The sequence below is a fragment of the Gadus chalcogrammus genome, chromosome 15, assembly GCF_026213295.1.
Source record: "Gadus chalcogrammus isolate NIFS_2021 chromosome 15, NIFS_Gcha_1.0, whole genome shotgun sequence".
In the NCBI taxonomy this organism is placed as follows: domain Eukaryota; kingdom Metazoa; phylum Chordata; class Actinopteri; order Gadiformes; family Gadidae; genus Gadus; species Gadus chalcogrammus.
The window spans coordinates 2,292,834-2,306,816 of NC_079426.1; the positions used below are offsets into that span (position 1 = coordinate 2,292,834).

General features: G+C 42.5%; 3 protein-coding genes across 3 annotated transcripts; 2 read left to right on the forward strand and 1 right to left on the reverse strand.

Annotated features, from left to right (window-relative positions):
• Nucleotides 1–181: 181 nt before the first annotated feature.
• agpat5 (1-acylglycerol-3-phosphate O-acyltransferase 5 (lysophosphatidic acid acyltransferase, epsilon)) lies at nt 182–6,944 on the forward strand. The gene is made up of 8 exons (XM_056610231.1): nt 182–1,040; nt 1,818–1,887; nt 2,288–2,403; nt 2,580–2,669; nt 3,271–3,361; nt 3,943–4,104; nt 5,282–5,405; nt 6,576–6,944. Exons 1-8 carry the CDS (start codon nt 822–824, stop codon nt 6,799–6,801), a joined length of 1,098 nt encoding a protein of 365 aa, XP_056466206.1. The 5' UTR covers nt 182–821; the 3' UTR covers nt 6,802–6,944.
• Nucleotides 6,945–7,320: 376 nt separating this feature from the next.
• LOC130405203 (glutathione S-transferase Yc-like) lies at nt 7,321–12,317 on the reverse strand. The gene is made up of 5 exons (XM_056610233.1): nt 12,097–12,317; nt 11,955–12,006; nt 11,596–11,728; nt 11,315–11,456; nt 7,321–11,006 (listed from the first exon to the last, which is right to left on the reverse strand). Exons 1-5 carry the CDS (start codon nt 12,154–12,156, stop codon nt 10,818–10,820), a joined length of 576 nt encoding a protein of 191 aa, XP_056466208.1. The 5' UTR covers nt 12,157–12,317; the 3' UTR covers nt 7,321–10,817.
• On the forward strand, nt 9,170–10,800 carry tmem14a (transmembrane protein 14A). Its single transcript, XM_056610234.1, has 5 exons — nt 9,170–9,280; nt 9,472–9,554; nt 9,676–9,777; nt 9,875–9,962; nt 10,090–10,800. The coding sequence occupies exons 2-5, from the start codon at nt 9,479–9,481 to the stop codon at nt 10,130–10,132; spliced, it is 309 nt and encodes a 102-aa protein (XP_056466209.1). The 5' UTR covers nt 9,170–9,280; nt 9,472–9,478; the 3' UTR covers nt 10,133–10,800.
• Nucleotides 12,318–13,983: the final 1,666 nt, after the last annotated feature.

The window sequence follows — 13,983 nt, forward strand, 5'->3', positions numbered from 1 at the left end:
GCAATTAGGTGTAAGGTGAAGAAAACACACAGGAGGTAATAAGACCACAGTTTGAATTGATTTGTTGGTACTTGGAGTGTAATCATACCCGGGCACGTAGTGGCAGCAGTGAAGCAGAAGCAGACCACAGGCATCAGCACTAATCTGAACCTCTGCTCTCGACCAATCGGCGTTGAGGACGTTACGCGTGTCATAGCATGCGTCTGGCAGAGTGTTTGACATTTACGTTACAGGGATAGTGTGTGTGAAAGGAGCTAGCCTGTCAATGAAGCGCAGGGTAGCAATGCTAGAGAATATGTCGAGCCATATTTTATTTTAAATAGCGTCATCTTTTTTTTTTTGCTACCAAGTTCCATGCCCGTCTCGGGAGACACTGCATCCAGCCCAGCGTTGGATATGAAACTACCGAACAAACAACGTGTTCGCTAACATCTTCAGGGCTAGCATGCTGCAGAGTGCATTAAGGTCGTTTCCAGGAGTTTGGCTGTGAAATGTGGTTGGGTAAATCTCGCGTTAGGTGAAGATCACACTGTTTGTAGTTGTTCCGTGTTGTGCACTCTACTGGTCGCGGTTTAAATCTCACTTCTCCGCGGACCAGTGCACAAGGTTAAGAGTGGCAATAGCTAGCTAGCCCTACCAGCACTTTTTGCATCAGTTTGCCCTCACTTTCCCACGCTTGTCCCCAAAGACAGGTGCTGTGGTCTAAGTAGGTCAAGTGTGGTCGGGAACGCGAACCCCCCTACTGTAATCGCAGGGATTATACGATATTTAATTATTTCTAATAATTGATCGGGCTGTTTTGAGTGGAGCCAGGATTCACGATGCTGCTGTCCTTCATTGTACATACATACTCGCTGCGGTATTGGTTCCCTGCCACTGTCATGCTGGGCACAGCCCCGGCGTACATCCTGTCGTGGTGGGTATGGCGCTTGTGTTCCACGGTGTTACCCCTAAGACTTTACCACAAACTGGACGATCGCCTCTACTGCGTCTACCAGAGCATGGTCCTCTTTTTCTTTGAGAACTACACGGGAGTGGAGGTGGGTACATTTCCTCATGTATAGTCGTCCTTGACTGTTGCTTGCTACTTTGGAGACTTAGAGAATAGGAGTGCACAAAAGTGCCCGCTTTGACCCAAGTGCTTTCTTCCGCAATCATGTTTTCGTGTTATCATCTTGGCCCACAGTTGCTAGAACAAATCAAATACAATGAAACGATACAGAAGGTAAATGTTGACGCCTCTCTGAACTTGATAAATCGGATGGCCAGCAGAATGCCTGCATTCTTGTCGGCTTTGACTGGCACACCCAGTGTATGTGTTGTGCTGTTGAAAAAGGTTCCTTATAAGATAACTATCGCCATATACAGAGATTTGCTCTGCTGCACACTAGTTCTGCATTTGTCCCATGTACATTTTGAACCTTTTTCTTTGGGTCATGATTTATGAGCTCGTCTGAGTGAATTTGTCAAACGTAGAGCAAACCTGGCCAGTAGCACTGACTACGTTTTAAGGTGCAAGCTAAGCAGGTGTAGAGTAGAAACGTTTGTCAGCATTTACAAGCCTACACACGCTTGGCAATTATAAAAAACTAAAAATAATTACAACTTGCTTCCTCTTTTTTGTATAACAGCTTTCTTCCACAGTTTATTGGACACAAGGGTAGGGTTATAACATGCAAATACATTGTGGTGTATTTACAAGGCCATCATGTTCCTCAACGTAGCCTTATAAGGCTCTAATCAATGTACCCTTGCAGTAGTGCTTTAGCCAGCAGCCACAATAGACCTTTGTCAATCTTCTTCCTGTTTTCTCCTAGATTGTAATATACGGAGATATACCAAAGAAGAAGGAAAATGTTGTCTACCTGTCAAATCACCAGTGTACAGGTAAACAAAAAGTTTCCTATTCAATAACATGCCTGGATGAACACGTCTGTATCAGAATAATCAAACCGAAATGGTAATATTCGAAGTAACCTTTGTCCTAACAGTCGACTTCGAGGTTCCTGAAAATTTAAACGAGTTGTTTCACAAAACGATGCTATCTGATATGATAATGTCCTTCCGGAGCTCTTCACTTCCTGATCTGTGCCTTGGGAAGCTGATCACTTCCCAAGGCACATCCTGTCATGGCGATTAATCAAGGAACTATGTACCAGGCTAATAGGATAAGAGGATCTCATGACCACACAATACCACTCAAAGACGACAAACCACAACAACAATATTAATAATATTGAATTATTGCCCAGCCGTTAATCTTGAGCATTCGTATCCTACTTTCCAGCGGACTGGATCATAGCCGACATGCTGGCCATCAGACAGGATGCCCTCGGCCACGTGAGGTACGTCCTGAAAGACGGGCTGAAGTGGCTCCCGCTGTACGGGTGGTATTTTTCCCAGGTAACAGGACCCTGCGTCTAGCCTTTCCTCCGAATCAATCGCAATCGAATCATGCTCCTTTCCACGTCTGAATGAAATACGTCTCTAAGCAACGTGTGTGTGTGTGTCCGTGTGTCCGTGTGTCCGTGTGTGTGTGTCCGTGTGTGTCCGTGTGTGTCCTTTCTCTCTGTTCCCAGCATGGAGGTGTGTACGTCAAGCGAAGTGCAAAGTTTGAGGAGCAGGCGATGAAGAAGAAGCTGCTAACGCAGGCCGAAGCAGGAACACCAGTAAGTGGTCCCTCTTCCCTTCCGTGGAAGGGCGGATTTATGTCTGTTTGATTCGCTGGAATAACCGTTTGCCTAACCCACACAATAAGGTTAAACGTAATACAATAAACATTAAAGTCAAACGGTCCCCTCTCATTATCGCTTTTTATGAGAAAAGACCAGACAGGATATATTCTTTATCATGTCATCGAGACATGGTTGACCCTTGCTACTTCCTCCATGTTCACACGTTTGTGTGTGTGGGTGTGCTTTTATAGCATGCTGCTGTAAAGCTGCATGGACTGGTTCAAACACATATGGCACCTACCCCCCTACCCCATGTTCGTTAGGTTTTGGGACTCGACACAAGTTTTAGGAAGAGGCACAAATCTTAACACCGAAGCTGAAAGATGTCAGCTTTGTATCAATTCTTATTTGATGACTTAACACTGTCAGAGTCTTTTGGTTTCCTTTCTCTTCACTACACTCAGCAGAACCTCAGAGAGTGCAGTCTAATCTTTTTTGTATTTTATAAATAGACAAACACACACTAAGTAACATCTGAGCATTCAGCAACATCTGAGGATCATTTCAGTTGACTCTTCTGTATTTTGCTCTGCAGATGTATCTTGTCATCTTTCCGGAAGGAACCCGCTATAATCCGGAGCTCAAGAATGTCATTTCTTCCAGTCAGGAATTTGCTTCTAAAGAAGGTACGCAGATTTGGAAGAACTGACTCTTCCACCCTTTATGTAATTCACTCAAACGTCCATTAAGAGTTGGTTCAGCGCCACATCAAAAGCCAACGACGAGTTCCATTTGATTCATACTTTCATTTATTGATGTAACTTCAATAATCCTTTTCTCTCGCACCTCAAATATATCCTGTATCTTGGCCAACAAGGTAATTGATTACGGGCGTTTTATCAAACGTTAAGCAGCATACTTTAAAGCATGCATCCAGTCCGTCAAATTTAGATGGTTATTTAAAGGATTGTGAGGTTAAAAAAACCTGAAAGTTAATGCTTGTTTGCTTGATCAAACAAATGTAACTTTTTGGCATGATAAGATCCTGAAACGTGAAGCCCTATTCCGACAGGACGTACGGGCACAGTAATCTTTCCCTGATCAGAGCAATGAATAAATACCTGCTCTTGTTAATCCCTCAGTAAGCCGCACGAGCAAAGGGGCACTGATATGACTTAAGTGAGCCGGGGGCCATTAGTTCACTCAATATTCCACGTCTCCTCCATTCAGTGGTTCATGTGTGGCCTTGTTGTTCCCCCGGTATCAGGGCTGGCTCTCCTGAAGCACACTCTGACCCCCAGGATGAAGGCCTCTCATGTAGCCATCGAGGCCATGAAGGACCACCTGGACGCGGTGTACGACGTCACCGTGGCCTACGAGGGGACGCTGGACTCCGCGGGCCACAGGCTACCGGCCCCGACCATGCCAGGTGCGTGACCCGCTCATTTAATAACCGCTTCCCGGGCTTCGGCCTTCTGCTCTTGGAAGGCCACACGACCAGGGCGGCGGTCGCTCAGGTGGTTGAGAGGGTTGGCCGGTGACCGCAAGGTTTCTAGTTCGATCCCCGGCTGCTCCAGCAAGGCACCGCTTCCCCTAACTGGGCTCGCTGTCGCCTTGCATGGTCCGCAGTTGGTGTGTGCATGACTGGGTCAATATCAGGCAATACGGTAAAGCGCTGTGGATAGAAGCGCTATATTAATGCAGTCCATTTTGGCTCCTGGTGTTGCTTTTGGTCAGTGTCAGGTCCTCCCGACTGCTAAGCCCTTGCAGTCTGCCTCCTGTACCTTCATATCGTGCGCACCGTACTTTTAGCTACCCTTTTTAATGTGAAGTAAATTCAATCCCTGGTTTCACCTGTGTTAGAGAGAACTGTATAAAGTTGCAGTTAAATATTATGTTTGAGTTAATTCCGTTTACCTGTACCTGAGGGTTTTTCTGCAAACAACATGCCTGAGGTGTATTTATAAAAAAACATCCTGTTATTCAGCTGAATAATAATCAATATGTGTCACGGCAAACGGAACAGAAAGCAAAACATGGATTTAATCTCGTACCTCCGGATCTTGTTGTCGACGTGATTGTACTGTTTCCTTAACTGTTTGTTGTTTAGCGTCTGGCATCCAAATAACATCACGAACGGAATAAACAAAGTGAAACAAAGGGCATATTTTAATTGCCATGTATTTGCTGTTGATGGACATATTTTCCGAACGTATTCTGTTTTTACGACAAACGAATATTCTCACTGTCTCACTGATTTTCACATGAAGGTTAATGATTTAACCTTCCAGGTTGTCAATGAATTACCATCCCACGCCTTCTGAAATACAGATTTCGTTAAATTATTGCCAAAATGTTAATGATTGTTTCCTGTAGCTCCAACATATTAGGGTTCAATGGTAATATCTTTGTGTATTAACCAAAGATCTACCTCTTTGAAGTCAGTGACGATGTCATCTTTAATCATTGTTCATTCGGCACAACGCACTTGACCGTATCTCAATGTTTTTATTTGTCACTCCTTTTGTCATTCCTCCTGGCTGAAAGGATTTTCCTGTGTTTGTTTGTTCCCACGTTCATGTTTTTCTTCGCCTGTTTTCCTTCAGAATTCCTGTGTAAAGAATGTCCCCGGGTCCACATCCACTTTGAGCGGGTGGCCATGAAGGAAGTCCCCATCGAGCCGCTGTTCTTCCGCCGGTGGCTCCACGAGAGGTTCGAGATCAAGGACCGGTGAGTTTTCATTCATGTCCGTCAATTGATTAGTCCTCCTGTCTGTACGTGTAAACGACCCATCCCCCAAAGAGCTTGATTTAACCAATGATGCATTAGTCGTTGGGGGGGGATCTTGGCAGAGGAAACATTCGCGTAATATTTCTTAACTTCTACGATTTTGAATCTATTCACAACCTCCACAGATCATATATTTTTCGTGATAATTTTTTTTCCCCTTCGTCTTAGATTTGCTTTGTGTGTTTACGTTATTGCAATCAGTTGAGATAACTGTATGATATAAAAACGACAGAATCTTAATAATACAATACACACTGGGCTGCCATAATTAAGCACATCGCCTTTCCCAACGCACAGGCGACAGGACACTGGAACAAGAGGCCCAATGTTCTGAATCAAGAATCGATTTTCCGTCCTCAATTACACATGTGGTTTAGAGTGCTAAAATTAAGTTCTCTCGTGATGGATTTAAAATAAATGTTGATCCGTTTTGACCTTTAGGCATAAACACTGATATCGGTTGAATAAATCACTTACCTCCTTGTTGATAGGCCGGAATCCTGTCTTTCACAGATTCATTATTGAGATGCTAGGCAGAGGTAGAATAATTCTTGAACAAATGTATTTTATTATTTTTCTATTGGTGCCTGGGTGATCTATTACTTTAAATGCACACACTTTACATCTGCATGAGGTTTTGCAGATTTGATGATACTGCATCATGAGTGCCTCTGGTGTTTAGATGATACAGTTTCTAATACGAAGCCAGCCTTGGAAATGCAAGTATAATTGTGTTAAGCAGCACAGCAAATAATGAAAGACTAATATTTCCTTAATTAAACTTCCAAACAAAAAATACCAAAAATAACATTTGAACACCCCTGCTTAGAATCATAAGAAACAGCAGTTTATCAATGCCTTCGCTCTTATTAGTTCCCTGATTTAAAATAAGCAAACAACAACGACGTTCGTGATAATCCTACGACTCCGAAACCCCGCCTCCAAACCCCGCCTCCAAACCCCGCCTCCAAACCGCGGTTAGCCTCGGTAGCGGCTGATCCCCGCTGCTCGTGTCCGACTGAATGCAGCGTCTGTCGGTCCTCCAGCACCCCCCCCCCTCTCTCAGTGTAAGAGCTGAGCCTCCTCACAGAGCCCTCTGTCTCCTTGCAGACTGCTGACCAGCTTCTACGAGTCGGACGACGCCCAACAGAGGAGCCGCTTCCCGGGGGAAGGGCGACGCTCTGCGCTGAGCATCGCCAAGACCCTCCCCTCCATGATGGTCCTGGGGGGCCTCACCGTCCCGCTGCTCCTGACCGAGTCGGGCAGGAGCTTGTACGTCAGGACCTGGGTCTACGGCACTCTCCTGGGGTGGCTGTGGGTGAACGTCAGCCCCTAGGGAGCGCACAGCAACACGCACGCAGACACGCGTGTGTCGGTTTACACCGGATGATCGCCGCCACCGCGGCGACGCACACAATAAACGGGGGAGGTGTTGCCGGGTGATTTTTTTCTTTTTCTTTTTCTTGTGCAGCGACAAGAGTTGGGGGGGGGGGGGGGAGAGTTACGAGGAGCCAACCGCTGGTCTTCCTTTTTAAACCTAGACAACCACAGCCTGAGGGAGCGGAGGGCAGACAGCGCCTGAGCTTCCAGGTCCATCGTGATGGGTGGATCAGTTAGTTGTTCTGTTTAGTTTCACATGCCATCCTTTACCTCAGCCACAAACTCAAAAATACGATTCTCTCCCTCCTTCCGTTAAGAGTATTATCCGTCAGAAATGATCCAGATTATTTTTCATGTATTTTTGCATGCACGCTCTCCCAAGCACTTATGAGACATTACCCTGTGTGTGTGTGTGTGTGTGTGTGTGTGTGTGTGTGTGTGTGTGTGTGTGTGTGTGTGTGTGTGTGTGTGTGTGTGTGTGTGTGTGTGTGTGTGTGTGTGTGTGTGTGTGTGTGTGTGTGTGTGTGTGTGTGTGTGTGTGTGTGTCCCCCATGTGATGCTCTTCCCTCAAAGCCTAGCAGCAGCTCTGTCGCCCAGGGAACGGATGTAACTCGTTGATATTGTTTATAATGCGACCTCGTATGGATGCCAAGTTTCATGTCAGGAGGGTTATGCACTTTGCTAATTTCGGAGCAATGCTCTACATTGGAAGATTTTCCTTCATACGCAAATGTACCGCCCTTTGAATCCAGGTGTTTATCTGAAGTGTATAGATGGGTTTCAAGGCGTCAACAGTAATGTCACCTGGTTACACTTTTGGTTACACATGTTAGGTTCTGCATTTTACTAGCCCTTTAAAAACCTTCTGTTAGATGTTTGTTTGTTTGTTTGCAGTTTAATGGTGAATGGTTAAATGTGAAAAAAGTTGAAATGCAATCCTGGTTCTGTTTGTTTTCCCACTGCCTGGAAAGAATTGTATGAGAGTTAGCCAATCCAAGACGCTGCCTTGAATGGGGACTATATTGCTGGGACAGGTACTGTTATAAGCTCATGTTTATTTATGTGTTTAAATCAATAATATAATGTTTCTGCCAAGGTAAAACATCGCGCTATATTGGAAATGACCCATTGCTGAAACGTCCTTTTCTTTCTTTATCTTTTTTTTATCTGAGCCATGCTTTTTGTAATACTTGTTTGAGTACTTCTTTTTGCCAATGTCCATTCTCCTGCTGACATAACCGGCTACACATTTTGATCACCTCACAAAATAATTTTTTATTTGACTATTTACTAAATGACAGTGGGTGTGTGTGTGGACACACCGTACGTTACGCTTTCAACCATCACGTACAGCTCAACAAAAGTATTGACCTTGCAAAAAAAATCCTAAGCCATCTTGAGTGTACGAGACCTTCATGTTTCTTTGCACAAAATGCCATCTGTATTATAAACATCGCTGTATTGTGAGAGTCACTGTATGCCCGTTCTTGTTTACTGTAATGAAACCAACCATTGTACAACTAGTCACTTTACATATTGGCTTTCTTATTCTGTGGGTTGGATCTTCTCTTTGGGTCATTCATACATGTGAGTTCAAGGTTGTTTTTTTTAAACTATACCTCACTTGAAATCTCTTTTGTTGAACAAAAAAATCACAACATTGCCAGCCATTTTATAGCCCTTTTTTTTTTTTTATGTGTCAACCGTAGACTTTATTTAATCTGGGGATTCTATGTAGGTACTTCCAATGCCAGTGATTCCACAATACGTGCCTTCTAGTCGGGAGTCCCCACCCTCATCAAGGGGACCCGAGTGGGTTATTTCACCTAATGACTGCATAGAGGCTTCACGCTGGAAAACTGGGACTGCAACAAGATATAGAATATTGGTCAAATAGTCTTCAGTTCATAGTGGCTTATTTTATCATAAAGGAAGTGCATTGATTCACTTCTAGAGGCCTACTATAAAGAATGGAAACCTTTAAGTGATGTAAGTCTTGGGAGTTTGGGTTGGAGTGAAATAAAGTGTTTTGGGCGGAGTTCCGCTTTGCCATTGCTTATTGATTTATACTGATAAGTTTGCTCGATGCCACATGAATTAAAGATCTGAAATTGTTTTTCATGAAAGTGTAGCCCTATGCGATTTCTAATGAGTCTTGTGTTTGATTAGTGATATAGAAAATACGTGACTATTAGCCACAAACCGGCTGGTTCGAGGTTTGGTAATCTGAAAACATAAATATAGCATGCCAGTCCCTGGGCTCGACTGTTTTGGATGTTTTTGGGAGTATTTAGACGTCATTGACGTCGTCAAAACAAGCATGCGCAGTAGCGCAGGCGTTTCGCATGATACGCACACAAGGAAGGCTGCGATTCAAAAAACGTGTGGTCTCTGAAGTCCTCTGAACATTTATTATCTTAAAGATTCAATTCAAGGTAAGACGTAAACACTTTTGAGACATTCGTTCATGCCGTCCAGCTATTAACCAGTGCAATAGTAATTAAAGCGACCATTGACCTCTTGTGGCCGTTGGTTGTGGCTTTATTTGATGGTCGTTGACAAAGTGCACTCCCATATTATAACAGAAACTAAACCATAACCTTATTGTTCTGCTTCTGTTCATCAGCTCTAAAATGTCAATCGACTGGCTCGGGTTTGGCTATGCTGCAGCCATAGCTTTCGGCGGATTTATGGGCTACAAAAGAAAAGGTTGACTAAATTTGAGCATTTAGCTCATGTTAGACATCAACAATAACGTAATGGTGTAACGTTAATGTCATGTAAAGGTTTAGATTGTAATCCTATGACCCTGTCCCCCTGTCTTTGGTAGGTAGTGTGATGTCCTTGGTAGCTGGCTTAGTGTTCGGTGCACTTTCTGCTTATGGCGCATTAAAAATATCAATGGATGTACGGGACACCTCAATCTCCTTGCGTAAGTTCATACTTATCAATTCATAATCATTGGAAATGTAGTCACTTGTTGTCTACCATCCAGGCGGTGTACAAACTGTTGTCCTTCTTTGCTTCAGTTTCCTCGGGAGTGCTCGCTCTTGTGATGGGAATGAGGTTTAAGAACTCTGGAAAACTATTGCCTGCTGGTCTTATGGCAGTACTAAGGTCAGAATCTAACAACAAACTACCTGTTAAGTGTATAGTAGTATAGATCAGTTTTAAAGACACTGTGGTGGTCATGTTATGTTGACGTATTGCTTGTTTTAACTATTGTCTCTCTGCTTTCTTACAGTTTGTTAATGTTTGTGCGGATCCTCTTCAGGATTATGATGTGACACTAAAACCAAAACAGTGGGGATTGGACCATAACAGTTTGCGTCTATTGACAAAAATAGACACACAGGTTATGCGACACTCATAACATTCCCAATGATGATTCCCTTTGAAAATAAATATTTTATAAAATGAGCTTACATTCCATGACACAACTTCAAGATCAATATTGTGATGGTCCAAATGTTACATAGGATGAAATCTAAACTAACTGTGATTCTCACTTATGTTATGTATGTCTGCAGTATAATAACCAACCAGATGTAAGTTTGTACATTTTCAAGCTTCTAGAAAGAGCGATGACACCACAAAACAGTGTTTCAGTAATGTCCTAATGCTTTTTGCAGAATACTAAATGTTTGCCTTTTAGTGTGCCCAAAATATTTGGGAAAATGCCATTCAATTACTTTTGCTGTCACTAATAAAGACTGCAATAACGGTAAGAAATCCATTGATTCTCTTCTTTAGGCCTTCTATTAAAGAACATAAATATTGTAGTGATGTTAGCCTTGGGAGTTTGGGTTGGAGTGAATAAAGAGTTTTGGGCAGGTTTCCGGAGCCATAATAATTTTTTTGATTACTACTCGACGTAAGACTTGATAAATGATCAATGCATTCCAGCTGCTTAAGAAATGGGTACCTTTCATGAAGCGATGGGTAATTTAAGATTTGCAATTGACCGGTTGCTCAGTAGTTATGAATGGAGAAGCATGAATGGCCATTTCTTAGAAACATGAGGGTAAGCTGCACCTTGATGTTGGGGAACTGAGCCAGAATGCCAGGGAGCCTCTCCTCTAACATCAGGGAACACTCCATCAGCTGGACATCTGCACAGCTTAGCTGTCCCCCCACCCGGAAGATGGAACCAGAGACCGCCTGGAGGTTAAATCACACATACAAATGTATTGGTTACCTGTTTTTTTGTGTTGTGTTAACATCATTTTTAAAGCCAATTATGACTCCCTCTTTTGGGGTTAAAAACGTCACACTTGTACTGTGCTAATAACTTCAGTTGTTATTTAAGAAGTTTTGAAGATATAGTTAGTTGATAATAGATAAACAAAGAAAGACAGACTGAAACTTTGGGGGCTTTTGGAGCCCGTAAGTCATGTGTGAAAGACCTAACATTTCCCCTCAAAAGCAGCATCCCCTCTGTTCTTATGTTTTACATGAAGTTGTGGTACCTTTTCAAACACTGGCAGGTAGCGGCCTGCTGCTTTAGCTTCTATCCCTTCCAGCTTGGTTTTCATATCTGCAGGGGGTGTGAGAGGTAAAAACATGATCATCTCCATGAGATCGATCAGCCCCTCAGAATACATGTTGATCCTGAAAAGTAAAACAAATATTGATATTCATGTAATATTGACTGTTGCTAATCATGCACCAAAATCGCATGGCTATTTAAAGAAAAACATCACAAGACTTGCAGCATTAAGAACATGCATAATATGTATTCATGTCATACATTGCCCGCTCTTTAATGTCTTCTCCGTTAAGATTGTATTTTTCTGCAATGTACTTCAAGATTGCCTTTGTCTGAACAAGATGCATGCCATCAATTTCCACCATTGGGACCTGTTCATACATGAGCACTCCATCTTCCAAGAAACAAAGAGAAAATATCATCAAACCAACATATGAACATATGCACAATATGAAAGAAATATGATGTTGTAGGTCAGAGGTAAATTAATTTTTAACAAGTAGGTGAGTGAACAAATATCCAATGGGCGGGAATGAGAGATGGTGCAAAGGTTACAACTGTCAACCACAAGAGACAATTAGACGAGATTAGGTATTGAGATTATTTTGCATCTAAATTACCAGCCAGAAGTTTTTCGTAGTTGTCGCGGCTTGTTAAATGCACTTCGTCAAACTGTGAATATAGAATTGATAGAAATGTTATTTACTAGTAGGACTTGTCCCGCGTCCCAATCTCATGTCAAAGATGTAGGCTAGGACTCACCTCAATTTCGGCAACTGTTAGTTCTAGGCCAACGAATTGATTCCATTTTTCCTCTCCCATTGAATTAGTGCAACACAACTTTTCCAGACATCACTATTACAAGACCTTAACTCAATTTGTAACACATATGTAACATTATTAACATTATTCACATTCAAATATGCATATAAAACATATATTATAAAATACAAAAAGGCTAGAGCCTACAAATACGTAATTATACCAACCTCGAACCAACTCGCAAAAAATTAGGTAACGTAAACAAGGAAGCGTGAGAAAGTTCCTTTGTTATGTAACTGTTGAACAGGCTGTCAACTGAGGACAGGAGTGGCCACGTAACCGACCTTTGCGGTGGACCAGTCGACTAGGAAACGTCGACCTCTCCTGGCCGATGACAAATAGGATAATGTCCATACCAGTGTGATGGATTGTGGGAAATAATAACACTAACTTGTGTCGTTTGAATAAATATGACATGACATGTAAGACATACCACTCTGATTAACTGACCATATTTATTTTATTATCACAAATCTGTCTCAACAATATATACAAGACGTAATTAGCATTATGCGACACCTTGACTGAAACTAGTATGCACACAGAGAGGTATATAAAGTCGCATCTCGCTTGTTACTGCCGGATGTGAGGGCGATCTGGAAGCGACATCTGTCACCCCATTGATCGCTAGGGTTGATTCGGCTGATCTGGCTGGCTAGGCGGGTGTCCCATTTCTCCCCCCGCTCCATGTGTGTCCATCCCGAAGCCCCGCGCTCGGTGTCATTGGACGTATCCCGGTGCATCGTTGGCATACCAGCTCCCCTGCTAGAACCTCCAAACAAGCTCAAGGCCCATTTGTAGGGGAACCGTAGGGAAGTCAAGCTCCAAGACTTCAGAATTATCCAAATGAGGCGCTGCACGTGGCAGTCTGCCGTTCATTTTTTACACAACATTAATTTAAAGAATAGATTTTAAGTATAAACGTAATTAATAAATTGAAAATGTAAATCAGTAAACAATTGTCCTGACTTGATGCTGTGTAACTTGGATAAGAAAAGCAGCAGAAATCAGCAGAAATACAGAAAATGTCCATATCTAAGAAAAGTCGGTATAGCTGGCTTAGTGTTCGGCAGACTTTATGCTTATGCAGTATAAAAAGTTTGACTTTTATTGTTGATCCCATTGGTCCACACTGTCCAGCAGAACCAAGCACTTCTTTCAAATAGGAGGAGACTTATCCGCTTGGGATTTTCGTGGTGCACACAGAGAATAAAATAAAACAAAGGTTATTAATACATGCCCTGTGTGAATGAATTGGCATCTGTAAAAGCTGGGTCAAATATACCGCTGCTTTACCCTGAAGGCCTCTGTTTGGTAGCGTACCTCCTAAGGGAATTCGGTTTGTGCCCCACAGGAACCAGGCTAACAGGAAGCTGTATCAAGTCTTTGTTTGAGTTCACCTTCTGATTCTCTTTGATTCCTGAGAGAAACCTATCAAAGCATTGTTATTCGATATGATATTTTGATTATAAAGTTATTGTCAGACTAGATTGATATTTAATCTGACGTTACAAACATCGAAGACAATATTCAATGTCTTTCTTTCAACGTACATCTGATCAGGGACTAAGCTCCGTAATTCCTTTTTGGATTGACTGGTTCACAAAAGAGGGATTTAGTATAACATTACTAAACTATGGAAGCCTGTATATCCTGTTTAATGGGAAAAATATGAATAATACACTGGCTTGTTCAAAGAAGTGGCCAGTCATTACAAGCCAATTATATATACAAAAACAATACTATGGCAAATCAGAATCTATTAAGACTTATTCTACAAGTTGTAACTATTATTTATAACAAAATGAGCTGATACCAGGTAAATAT